At 37.4% G+C, this 12,150-nt stretch overlaps 1 protein-coding gene across 3 annotated transcripts; it reads left to right on the forward strand.

The window, feature by feature from the left end:
* Positions 1-97: 97 nt before the first annotated feature.
* Positions 98-6,037, forward strand: LOC138315117 (collagen alpha-1(X) chain-like). 3 transcript variants are annotated; one of them, XM_069255871.1, is made up of 7 exons: positions 98-2,318; positions 3,003-3,106; positions 3,537-3,617; positions 3,738-3,818; positions 3,934-3,996; positions 4,321-4,968; positions 5,218-6,037. In XM_069255871.1, exons 1-7 carry the CDS (start codon positions 2,107-2,109, stop codon positions 5,613-5,615), a joined length of 1,587 nt encoding a protein of 528 aa, XP_069111972.1. In that variant the 5' UTR covers positions 98-2,106; the 3' UTR covers positions 5,616-6,037. The 3 variants fall into 3 exon arrangements, with proteins under 3 accessions (XP_069111972.1, XP_069111974.1, XP_069111975.1); XM_069255873.1 differs by having other exon boundaries at positions 4,321-4,956; XM_069255874.1 differs by lacking the exon at positions 3,934-3,996.
* The last annotated feature ends 6,113 nt before the right edge of the window (positions 6,038-12,150 follow it).

Consider the following 12,150-nt stretch of genomic DNA (forward strand, 5'->3'; position numbering starts at 1 on the left):
ATGTAATATTACATAGTGGTTCTATTTACTAATATTGACATAAGCAGTATTGACAACATTTGTGGGCAAAGAATTTATGAAATATGAGACAGACACTATAGAAAGGAATGACATAAAGGAGACAGCTGCTGAAGAAATAAAGATATTACTACAGAGGACATATATGCCAGACAGTTGTCAATGAAAAGATAATTTCTATGGAAAAGTACCAAGAACCAAGAAAATTATACGAAAAGACAGTTGCCATGGAAAAATACTAAGAAAATTATCGAAAAAACAGTTGCCATGTAAAAGTTCTGAAGGAAGTTAAACGGTTTAAGAGACAATTGCCATGGATAGGTACCAAGAAATTATTCGAAAAAAATGATGTATCCAATAATAAAGTAGTTTCCAAGGAAGGTTACCGGATAGATATATAAAATGGTTGCTAAGAAAAGAAAGGAGATACATGTATAAGGAAGGTTGTTAAGAAAAGGTAGAATATGTGAGACGGTTGTCAAGGAAAGTTAACGGATTTACGTGATTATTGCTAATGAGAGATATGAGACAGTTATGTACATGTATGAAGATGTATGGTAAAAGAAACTATTGGCAAGAAAAAAAGATATAAGAATGACAGTTGCTAATAAAGTCTACGATGTAAGAGACAGACGCCAAAAAATACAGCAAAATAAGTAATTGCTGAGAAAGGTGAAAGAGACATCTGCTAAATTAGAGGCACACAATGAAAAGTAGACCGTTGTTAAGGGGAGGTTTCTTATTACAAAGTCGACTGATAATTTCTAAGGAAAATATTAGATGTAAGAAACAACTGCATGGAAAAGGTGAGATGTAGTTTTCAAGAAAAGAATGCAAACTTAAAAGTGAGTGGCCAATATATGGTATCGAGAAAAGATTACGATTTAACATGATTTACGTATGTGAGAGAACACTGTCAAGGAAATTTTACGATAAAATGGACATAATACGACCAAGCGTAAAGGTATCGGATGAGAAAAGTTTATCGTATAAAAATACCTACCAATGAAGTTTTCATGTAAAGGTTTATCGGATAGAAATACCTATCAATGAAGGTTTTCATGTAAAAGTTTATGACATTAAAAGAAAGACAATTAAATTTATACAATATACGGGAATCAGACAGAACAGATATTTCACCAAGAAAGACAGAAATATCAGATGAATAAGGCAATAACACCAACGTGACAGTATTGGTTGTTCTTTAGAACGGGTTCGCTCATGAATTAATTTTTAAATGTTGAAAAATTTGAGAAACGAGACAATGAAGACATTAGTTTATCGGGAGTGTAGAGTATTTAGGGTAACTAATCCACCAAGACGGGTATTACAGGGATATAACTGATATAATCAATAAACTAGCGTATCGGAGTGGGTAACCAAGAAAATACGTAAACTAGGACTTTTAGAAATGAGAATGAATCGCTGCAATTTTTTTTAATCAAATAAAACAATGTCAATATACGTGATAGCTCTACCACTTTATGCAGAAGTCTATCCCTTAAAAAGACCAGGATCTTTCTACATTACATCAGTTTCAAAAAAATGGCTTCGTCGAAGCTTTGCACGTTTCAAAACTTTTTGACTCCTTGCACAGCTAATGTTGAACTGAAAAATTGTAATTGAACCGCCGCAAAATGTTTCAAACATGTTTCAGGCAATATCATTACCGATTTTGACGTGTGAATGGTTAACGTGTCTGCATTAGAAAAAATAATCATATCCGGCCCTGTCTCCACTCCGTTCCCGACCATCTGTCAGAAATCTTCCGTCCGTCGTCGCAGTTAGTCTGCATAGGAGTGTAAATGGCGAAATATTATCACGGTGAAAAAGTCGGTAGGCAAGGAATAACGAAATCATGTTACCGCGAAAACAAGATGGTTTACAGTAGTGTATTTGAAAACGTGGATGAAAAAAAATGTATGTATTGGAAAAAGGTAATTATAGTTCCGTGAATAAAAAGACCGGTATTACCTAATCCCAATACAGTAAGATATTGCATCAAGTTAACATTTGGTAAAATATACAATTGGCTTTCCCATACTATCTGTTGTATTGACCTAGTTTGTCTGTATTATCGTGCACAACATGAATGCAGTTCAGTTTTGTATTCCTTTGTTGGCACTGGTCATTTCATCGACTGCCAAACAAGACGATACTCTCACGAATTTACTCGGTCAAATTGTCCTCCTCAAACATGCTGTTCAGGATCTAGTTTCAAATCTTGATGATATCAATCTAAAACACAAAGATCTTGAACATAAATATGATATGTTGTCGGATGAACTTAACGTACTAAGGTATGTCATTTGTTTATCTTTAGACTATCATATGCTTGTAAACTCATTTAAATAATCTAAATATTTGTTCAAAAGGAATAACTAGTGATGGGAACATACGAAAGGACAATTTATTTACAAAATTATACTTGTAGGGAAGTAAATGATTAGACACTTTATAATGTTTAGCGTTCGCCACTGTGAGAAAGATTTGGGTGTTGTCCACTGACCATAGCTCGTCCTTGGTACTCTTCTGCTCATGTGTTTGTAATTCAAGTGGTTGTGCTTTTGTATCATTTATACATTTAGGTCAAATTACTGAAATCGATGGATATTCGACAAAAAGAACCACAAATGGCACGAATTACCATTTTATAAAATTACAACTTTGTAACGCAGGGGGCCAACTCAATGAAAATGGATGTTGTCATACATTTCTTGTGCTTGGTGGATGGACTGATGAGTATATATGATAGTCATGTGATGTGATTTTTTTTTTAGATTTTGTATTGTAAAATTTGTAGATTAAAGTAATTCAATGCCAATGTCTATATTCTATTTTTTCTTATTCATTTAAAGTCAATCTCTACTGTGAAGTATACTCTTGTATGGATATAGTTATACTTTTTATTACGTTATGATGCTTACTTTTGTAACGTAAACGTTGATGGATAAGGTTATGGTTTCAATGTTATTATTTCAAAGATTAAACCAGGAACTAACTATGACTGGGGTCAATATCGGGACACGTCAACGACTGAGCCATTCTCTGGCGAAGACCAGATCGACTCTTCCAGTCGATTACACAGGTGAGCGGGACATAGGGTAGGAAAAACTTTTTTAAATTTTAAACATATTTTGTTGATAATTATACTATACCGGATTTGTTTGGATAAGGCTAATGTAGGCTTTGCCTCATGCCAAATCCTTTTGCATTTTATTTGCAATAAAATTTGTTGAAATTGAAATTGAAATAGGATCAAGACAAGCTCTGTATCTGTGTCTAAATAGAAAATAACTACATCGATCTTGATTGAAGTAGGTATTATTACTTTCTAAATCAATCTTGCATCACCCAGTGTTTTGATTGTTTTAACATTTAGTTGATGTGTTCAAAACTTAACGATTAATTTACCTTGACCAGTATGTATCCCGTCTAGCGTATTTCAATTGACAGTAAATGAGTGGACGTTAGCTTTAAACAAGATGAATAAAAAGATGTTTCCTTTATTGTTGTAGGTCAGAAAGGAGCAAAGGGTGAGCCAGGACCTAAAGGCGATTCTGGCATGCCTGGCTTCAATGGTGACGATGGAATAGATGGTAGGGAATATAGTTTTTCTTCTGCTACAATTTTGTTAACTTTTCTCGAACACGATAGTATGTCTGTACACTTGTACGTGCTCCGGACTAGTTTTACGAAATACTTATCACATATTTTAGGCCAGAAAGGAGAAAAGGGTGATCCTGGACGTAAGGGAGATTCCGGGATGCCTGGTTTTAATGGAGACGATGGTCTAGATGGTAAATATAACAAAAATAGTTTGTTTATAATTCAAACACCGCGCATTCATTTCTAATCAATCGTTATGTAATTTTGTAAATCCAATATGTTTTTTTTTTTTTTTTTACAATTAAGGTCAAAAAGGAGAAAAGGGTGAATCTGGTATGCCTGGTTTTAACGGAGATGACGGAATGGATGGTTGGTTGTTTTATATAAATATCAGGGACCTTTACTGTCACTAAGTATACTAATTAGGATTCTTTATTTATGACTCTATCGGTGTGAGATTGGAAACTTTATTGAGATTAATAAATCATTAACAAAAAACTCTTAACGTTAACTCTGATATGTAAGTCCACCATGTTGATGCATATTTTTTTAAAGTATCAGAGAAATATTCACCTTCGTTGATAAAACATTAATATATTGCGATAACCTAATGTATAAAGGATAATCATCAATTTATATATGGGCGTATGCAATGCAATGGTATGATATACGAATAAGTCTGTGTATAACCAGGTCAAAAAGGAACTAAGGGTGACATTGGACTTCCTGGACCAATAGGACTAAAAGGCAACATAGGGACACTTGGGCCGAGAGGACCCCAAGGGATTGCAGGTCCGAAAGGAGATCAAGGAATTCCTGGGCAGGTGGGACAAAAGGGAACTTCAGGGATACCTGGAAAGTCGGGATCAAAAGGAATGACCGGTCCTATGGGGCCCCAAGGGGCTGCAGGAATACATGGAAAGATCGGTACGAAAGGGGATCAAGGAGTTCCCGGAAAAGCGGGACAAAAAGGAAATTCAGGAACAAACGGATTACCTGGACAGCCAGGTGCTAAAGGAATGCCGGGCCCGATAGGACCAAAAGGGACTGTAGGAATGCCCGGAAAAAATGGTCCAAAAGGAGATCAAGGGATTCCTGGATCACCAGGACAAAAAGGAAATCCAGGAATGCCCGGGATATCGGGACCTCCGGGCACGAAAGGAATGCAGGGGCAACTGGGGTATCCAGGGGTGCCCGGACTAATGGGGCCTAAAGGGGACCCAGGAGAAGGACCACCTGGACTAATGGGACAAAAAGGCGAGGCTGGAACACAAGGGCCCAGAGGGTTCACGGGGCCAAAAGGAATGAAAGGAGATACATGCCGTCCAGGTGAATTATCTGGTTTGTGTTGTTCACTATCATTTTGTTATTTTGGTGTTAGTTATGGTATACATGACGTACAATAAAAGAGATTAGAGATGCTTAAAATACAATACTTGACCTTTTTTTTGCAAGATTTACTTTTAAGGTTTTTCGTTATTCGCGCTTCTACGTTATATTTCATTCATAAACACTTCGACCTATACATAAGTATTTCAATAATGGAAAACATTCATTGTCATCAAACCTTTTTTATGTTTTTTTTTCCAGAAGCTCGCATTGCTTTTAGCGCAAGGATAAAATCTGACCTGGTCATCACCAACATATTTAACGAAAAGATTCTATTTGATGACGTTAAGCTGAACATAGGATCAAGCTACTCCACGTCTGGAATCTTCGTGTGTCCAGTGACGGGTCTGTACGTCTTTACGTGGTCCACGGAGGTCAGTTCAGCACACACTCTCACCACCTTACTACTGGTAAATGGTCAAGAACGCGACCGCTTACACGTTCAGGGTTCCTCCGCCAACTGGAACATTGGCTCCGCTACGATACTGGTCCATCTAAGTGTCACAGACCAAGTACACATAGAGGCAGTGACTACACCAGTGGGGACGATCATAGGCACGTATTCTTCATTTACGGGATTTTTTTTACGTTCTATATAAAGATGTAATAACAGAAAGAGATTTGGTGACACGACAAGGTATTGTATGAAACACTGCGCCTACAACTGATAAAACATGTTGATTTCTGGGCTATTTAATCTAATAAGAGAATGTGTGTATTTACCTGTTGTTGTCGGATTTTAATTGATAAGTTATTTTTTCCCATTAGCATAAAAGAGAACATTCAATATATGTTTTTTATGACGTCTTACGTAACGTTAGATATAACATTTATCTATGGTTAAAATGAATGTCTGGATTTATCCGGACGTCAAAGTGTGTAGACCAATACCATGTTGTTATATCTATATCAAACTCACATGTCACTGACAAAATGCAAATACATATAAAAGTATTAGTTGTAATTTTGTGACATGCTTTTTGGTGTAAAATAAACAAGTATACTGGTTCCCTAGCTGTTACTTGATCGTTGCTTGTGTTTTGGAGAACTACGGTATATTCGTGTTGAGGCCCATGAGCACTAAGCAAGAGCAGGAGCTAGTTTTATATGGTATATCATGACAGGTGACATAATCCAAATCCTTCTGGATGGTGACGAACGCTAAACTCAAGGCCAAAAACTGAGGCGATGAAAAGGGAGACATTAGGAAGGGAGACATTAGGAAGAGAGACATTAGGAGACATTAGAGACATTAGAAGGAGACATTAGGAAGAGAGACATTATGAAGGGAGACATTAGGAAGAGAGACATTATGAAGGGAGACATTAGGAAGAGAAACATTAGGAAGGTAGACATTAGTAGGAGAGACATAGGAGACATTAGGAAGGGAGACATTAGGAAGGGAGACATTAGGAAGAGAGACATTAGGAAGAGAGACATTAGGAAGGGAGACATTATGAAGGGAGACATTAGGAAGAGAAACATTAGGAAGGGAGACATTAGGTAGGGGGACATTATGAGACATTAGGAAGGGAGACATTAGGAAGAGAGACATTAGGAAGGGAGACATTAGGCATTAGGAAGGGAGACATTATTAAGGGTGACATTAGGAAGAGAGACATTAGGAAGGGAGACATTAGGGAGACATTAGTAGGAGAGACATAGGAGACATTAGGAAGGGAGACATTAAAAATATAAACTTTATTTATTTTACATCGATTGAGAAACAAGTTATACAACTTATGTAAATCACTCTCGATGGCCCGGATGTAAGCGCGCGAGGGGTCTTAGTGTGAGAGGAAACGAGAGTGCCCAGAGAAAACCCACGTGATCGGGCAGGTGACCCCTAACCTTTTCACGTCTGTGGCTAGGTGAAAGGCGAGCGGCTTAACCACTACACCTCCCGACCACCAATTATTGTATAACATTGTATACATTTTACCGGAGATACCGTTTTAAGCTATAATTTGATTACGCGAATCGCAATTTCTATTTTACATGGATATATAGCAAATTGTAGATGCGCGATTTGATCAAATTTCTAACCATGCTTGTCGAAATGAGACGACCATTATTTAATCATGATTATGTAACATACTATGGACTACCTACATTGCAGCAGGGTACGTACGCTATTGGTTTTAATTGGAATTTGCGACGTTTTTTAATAATAATTCCTTGTTGATAAGTTATGTATTAAACTAACCTTTCCATCAGTTTTGCCCCCTCGTTGATAGTCCAGCAGATAACTACAGATTTTCAGAAGAATTGTGCACAAGGTGGTAAAAGCACCAAATTTGGCACAAATGTTCTTCATGGTATACTCTTTCATTTTAGCGATGGGGGCAACTTGTAACTTCCGGTGTGGGGTGATGGCGGCCATTTTCCAAGATGGCCGCCAAAACTGTTAATTTTATTGTTATGGTGACTCTAAAAGACACTTTGATTATTTGTTTTATGCATTAACCATGTTTTTATAACTGCATTTACTTAATTTAATGATTCAATTCTGTTTTAGTTATTTAAACTATGTACAAGACGCCACCGGAACAATCCAGAAGCGGCAAATGAAAAAAAAGTGTTTTGTTCTACATATGTTTATACTATATATATGTGTTACCTTAATTTTTATAATCAGTCGTTATGTATAAAATGGCATAGATCGTGTTACATAAAATACAATACAAATAAGGTGAAACGAGCTGAAAAAGGCATCAGAAAAAAGACATTGAAGTTGATGGTCCATCTGAGAAAAAAGCTACCAGAAGAAGCCTGTCATGTAAAACCACCATTGGCGCATCAACATGTTTCTTTTGAGTTGCAAAATTCTGCAGTTGCACAACTACACCAATCATCAACTTTTGCTATCGATCAACGTGTTCGCGAATGTGCTATAAGGCTCCAAGATTTAGCTCTTCTGGCAAAGTTAAGTGCAGGAGACCTGGTAGCTCAAGAAGTCAAATATTATACTAAATGTTTGGTAGCCTTATACGATAGGACTTCGCGAATGGGAACTGGTATTACTACAGAAACAGAATTGAATAAACGGGCGATCCATGGAGTAGAGCTTGCGGAACTCATCAGTTACATAGAGGATTCACGATGTGAAGAAAACGTTGCCCCAGTCTTCAAGATGTTGGAATTAACTAAAATGTATATTGATAGAACTAAAAAAAAACTGGGGTTGACCCACGAAAAACGACTACATAGCACCAGACTAATGAATAGAATTCTTGCTCATATTCCAGATATTGAGGCTCATAAGGAAGGACTTTGTTAGTGTTCCAGGATGATGTAGGAGCTGCTGTCCGCAAAGTTTGTGAAGAAGACTACGACCTAAATTATATGAAGATGAGGGCCGTATCATCAAATATACGTCAGGATATTTTGACAACGGAATCAGTTTTTAACACACATTTTCATATCATCATATGGATGTCAGAAATCGTCAGTGCCAAGATTTTTACTGGCCTATGGTGATGCATTGACCTGATATCAACAGAGAGGCATATTCGCAACAGACTCTTTCTGTTTCACAAATACTGATGCGACAGACTCTTTCTGTTTCACAAATACTGATGCATAATACATTCAAGGGCGGGGAACTAAGTTCTGGCGCGCAGCGACATCATGCGAGAAGGAACGCCTTTACCCTTTCATGCATCGGCGAGAAGGGAACGCCTTTACAACGGAATCATTTTAACATACATTTACATGGATCATCAATTATGGATGTCAGAAATCGTCAAGCCAAGATTTTTTACTGGTGCCTAAGTGTGATGCATTGATCAGATATCAAACAGAGTGAGGCATATTTCGCAAACAACCTCATTCTGTTTCATCACAAAATACTGATGTTGTGTATACACAGACCTTATTTTTGTTTCAAATACGAGATTCTGCATATTAGGGTATAATTCAAGGGCGGGTTATAAGTTCTGGCGCGATTAATGGTTCATCGTCAGACTGGGAAGCGGAGCCTCATCGATGTCCTGTTCCATCTTGGAATGTCAGATTCTTATGACAGAGTATTTGCCATATCGACAGATTTTACCAACTTACTTTGCCAATGTCACCAGTCGGACAATTTGGTATGCCCTCCCGCACTGAAGAACTTGTTCACCACTAAAGCGACAATATAGACAATGACCCCAGTTCGACAACAGCAAAAGATTCGTTCCAAGGAACCGGGATATCTATCTTCCAACACCCCGATAACGACAGATCAGGCCAGGACAGACAACCTTTTTACGTCACATCCTCACCGAAGAGCCTCTTGACAAGTCTCCAAGTCACGTACACAAGCATTCCTCCATCTATTTTCTGCACGAAACCCCCTGTACCGTCCAGACAATTTGAACAATACTGATACAGTGGAAAACTAGATGGAAAGTCGTCGTAAGGAACTCATGTATTGAACAAAACAAAATATATTATGACATGTTATTGTTTTTTATGCTGCTAAATAAAAACCAATTATCTGATTAGCAGATAGATATTTTAATTCTGTTAAAATATACTATATATCATAGGTGGCAGAGACTGTATCTAAGATGGCTAACGGTGACCACGACATCGACGAGGAAACAGCAGCATCCTTGTTCGCGTTTCACGCACATACAGGTCCCGTCTGAGAAATCGTCCCAGCATTAGCCGCTCTTCTATCGCTGTTCGATGATGAGGACAAATCCGTAGCAATGATTCTTCATTCGATTATTTTAGTACAGAAGTGCGTCCGGGAACTGAATCCTTGGCAGATTCCTGTCATCGCATTTGTTCAGCCTCTGCACGCCATCGCGAAGACAATTCAGTGGAACTGGCCCAACATCTACGGACAGGACAAACGTGTGGTAATGTTCGGGGGACTTCACATCGAAATGGCTATCTTGAAATTTTTGCTGGACGGGTCTGGATGGACGAGTGCTCTTGTGCAAGCCAATGTTGCTTCTCTCGGAAATGTTGAGACATTTCTGAAAGTATCAAATGTTTCCAGAGCCAGACGCGCACACAAGGTGACTCCGTGCTAGTTATATATTCTCCTTCAGACTGCCTAAGAATTTGTTAACGCGAGTTCGGAAGAAGAGCCATCCGATTATGACACCTGGTGCAAGAAGATGGCAGAGAAGAGTCCTCAGTTCCAACACTGGTTGCATAACTTCACATGTGAACTGAACGCACTTTTGTTTGTACGATCTTTCAGGGAAGGGAACTTCAGTCTCTACTGTGAAACGCTGTCAAAAGTTCTCACATGGATGTCCGCGCTGGACCATGTAAACTATTCAAGGTGGTTATCTGTGTACGTCAGGGATATGTATACACTGAACGAAGTATGCCATGAGTTTTTGGCAGGGAATTTTGTGATCCGTAAGACGAACCACAATTTTGGCAATAGACAACGCACATGAACAAAACAACAAAGTAGATCGAAAGCTGATGGAGGAGCTATTGGCTTGACCAAAAGCCCGGTCGTCCTCAGACGATGGATGGTCGCAGGTCGAAAGATGGCAAGATTAGCAAAGGGGTTCGAGACTTTAGTTCGACCACAATCAAATACAACCGTTTCATATCACGAGGACAAAAAATAGTGCAGAAATTTTTCCTAACAAACGTTAGATATATGGTGGAAACGTTGGACGAATTTGGAAACCCCTTTACAGAGGATAGTGGAGACTTGCTTGTCCTGGACACAAAGGATATTGCGTCAAATACAATAGAATACACTGCCATGTGCTCCTGTGGGGCAATGTGTACACCACCAGTGTGAATTTTCTGGACAAGTTCGTTGGAAGTGTGATTGTAGAATATAAAATTATGGTTGACTACTAGTATATGAATTATTTGATGTTTAGCATGTACAATAGACCGTACATTGATGACTGACACATCGATTTGAAAAACTTTTGCTTTTACGCTTTCAAAACTCATTTGGACAGGTGACCATTCTTTCGACTCAATAGTTTCGCTCCAAGTACCACGATCAACAAGTTAATGTGACTCAATTTGTGATAGCTTTACAATATCTAAAATTAGTTTGGGAGTTACTCAGTGTATGGTCCTTTCAACTATAATAATTTTATTTTCATAAAGGTGGTCACCTTGACTCACCAAAATGTTCGTCTCACATATGACGGTCTTCGTCAGGCTAACATAAACGCTTTAACACAATATGTACAGGAGCGTACACTTTTTAAAATGTTATTGAAACATTGAATCATATTCCAAATGATTAACAAATGTTGTATATGTATAACATGTTTATAACTTTGTATGTAAATACAATTTTTCTAATCATGGTTTTCATTTCAGAACGGTTTTTTAAATAAATTCTTGCTATAGACTTGTGTTCTTTACTTTTCCTAATTTTTGGTGTAAATCAACTCTAACAAACATTTGGAAGTATTTAACAACAACAAAAACATTGATTTTGATAATAAATTTTCGAAGAAGTTGGCATGAATATCATATGTTGATGAAAAAAATGAGGTGGCAGCCATTTTTCAAAATGGCCGCCATGTTGGTCACGTGACATATGCAGATTGCCCCCATCGCTCAAATTATTCAGAATACCCTATAGAATAACTGTGTCAAATTTGGTGCTTTTACCACAAAGTGCACAATTCTTATGCTCATCTGCTGGACTATGAGTATATTTCAAGGTATTTTTGTTTTTGTCACATCCTCTGAACAAAGTTTTGTCCATATCACCTCATCGTGACTTGTTTACAATACATTGTAGTTTGTGCTTTATACCAACTGCCCACAGCCTGAATGATTGTAAAAAATCATTTTGTTATAATCATATTACAGAATCTATACAATCATACGTGACTATCAGAAAAATAGATCATTAATATTTAGATTAGATTATTTTAAATTTTGTTCGTTCAAACACCCTTACAACATAACCCTTTTATAGGCGTTTTACTTGTATTTCTTATCGGTTTATGGTAGTTTTTTCCTGATAAACATGTTGCTCGAGATTCAATTAAATCGATGACAAAAAGTATGATCAAACATGCTTTCATAAAATCATCATAGCTATTCCTTAGCGAGAGAGAAAAAAAATCTTCGCACGACTTTGGAAAATGCTAAAATAGATTTATTATTTATAATGAATATTTTATTAAACTTCGT

Source organism: Argopecten irradians, chromosome 2, assembly GCF_041381155.1.
Source record: "Argopecten irradians isolate NY chromosome 2, Ai_NY, whole genome shotgun sequence".
In the NCBI taxonomy this organism is placed as follows: domain Eukaryota; kingdom Metazoa; phylum Mollusca; class Bivalvia; order Pectinida; family Pectinidae; genus Argopecten; species Argopecten irradians.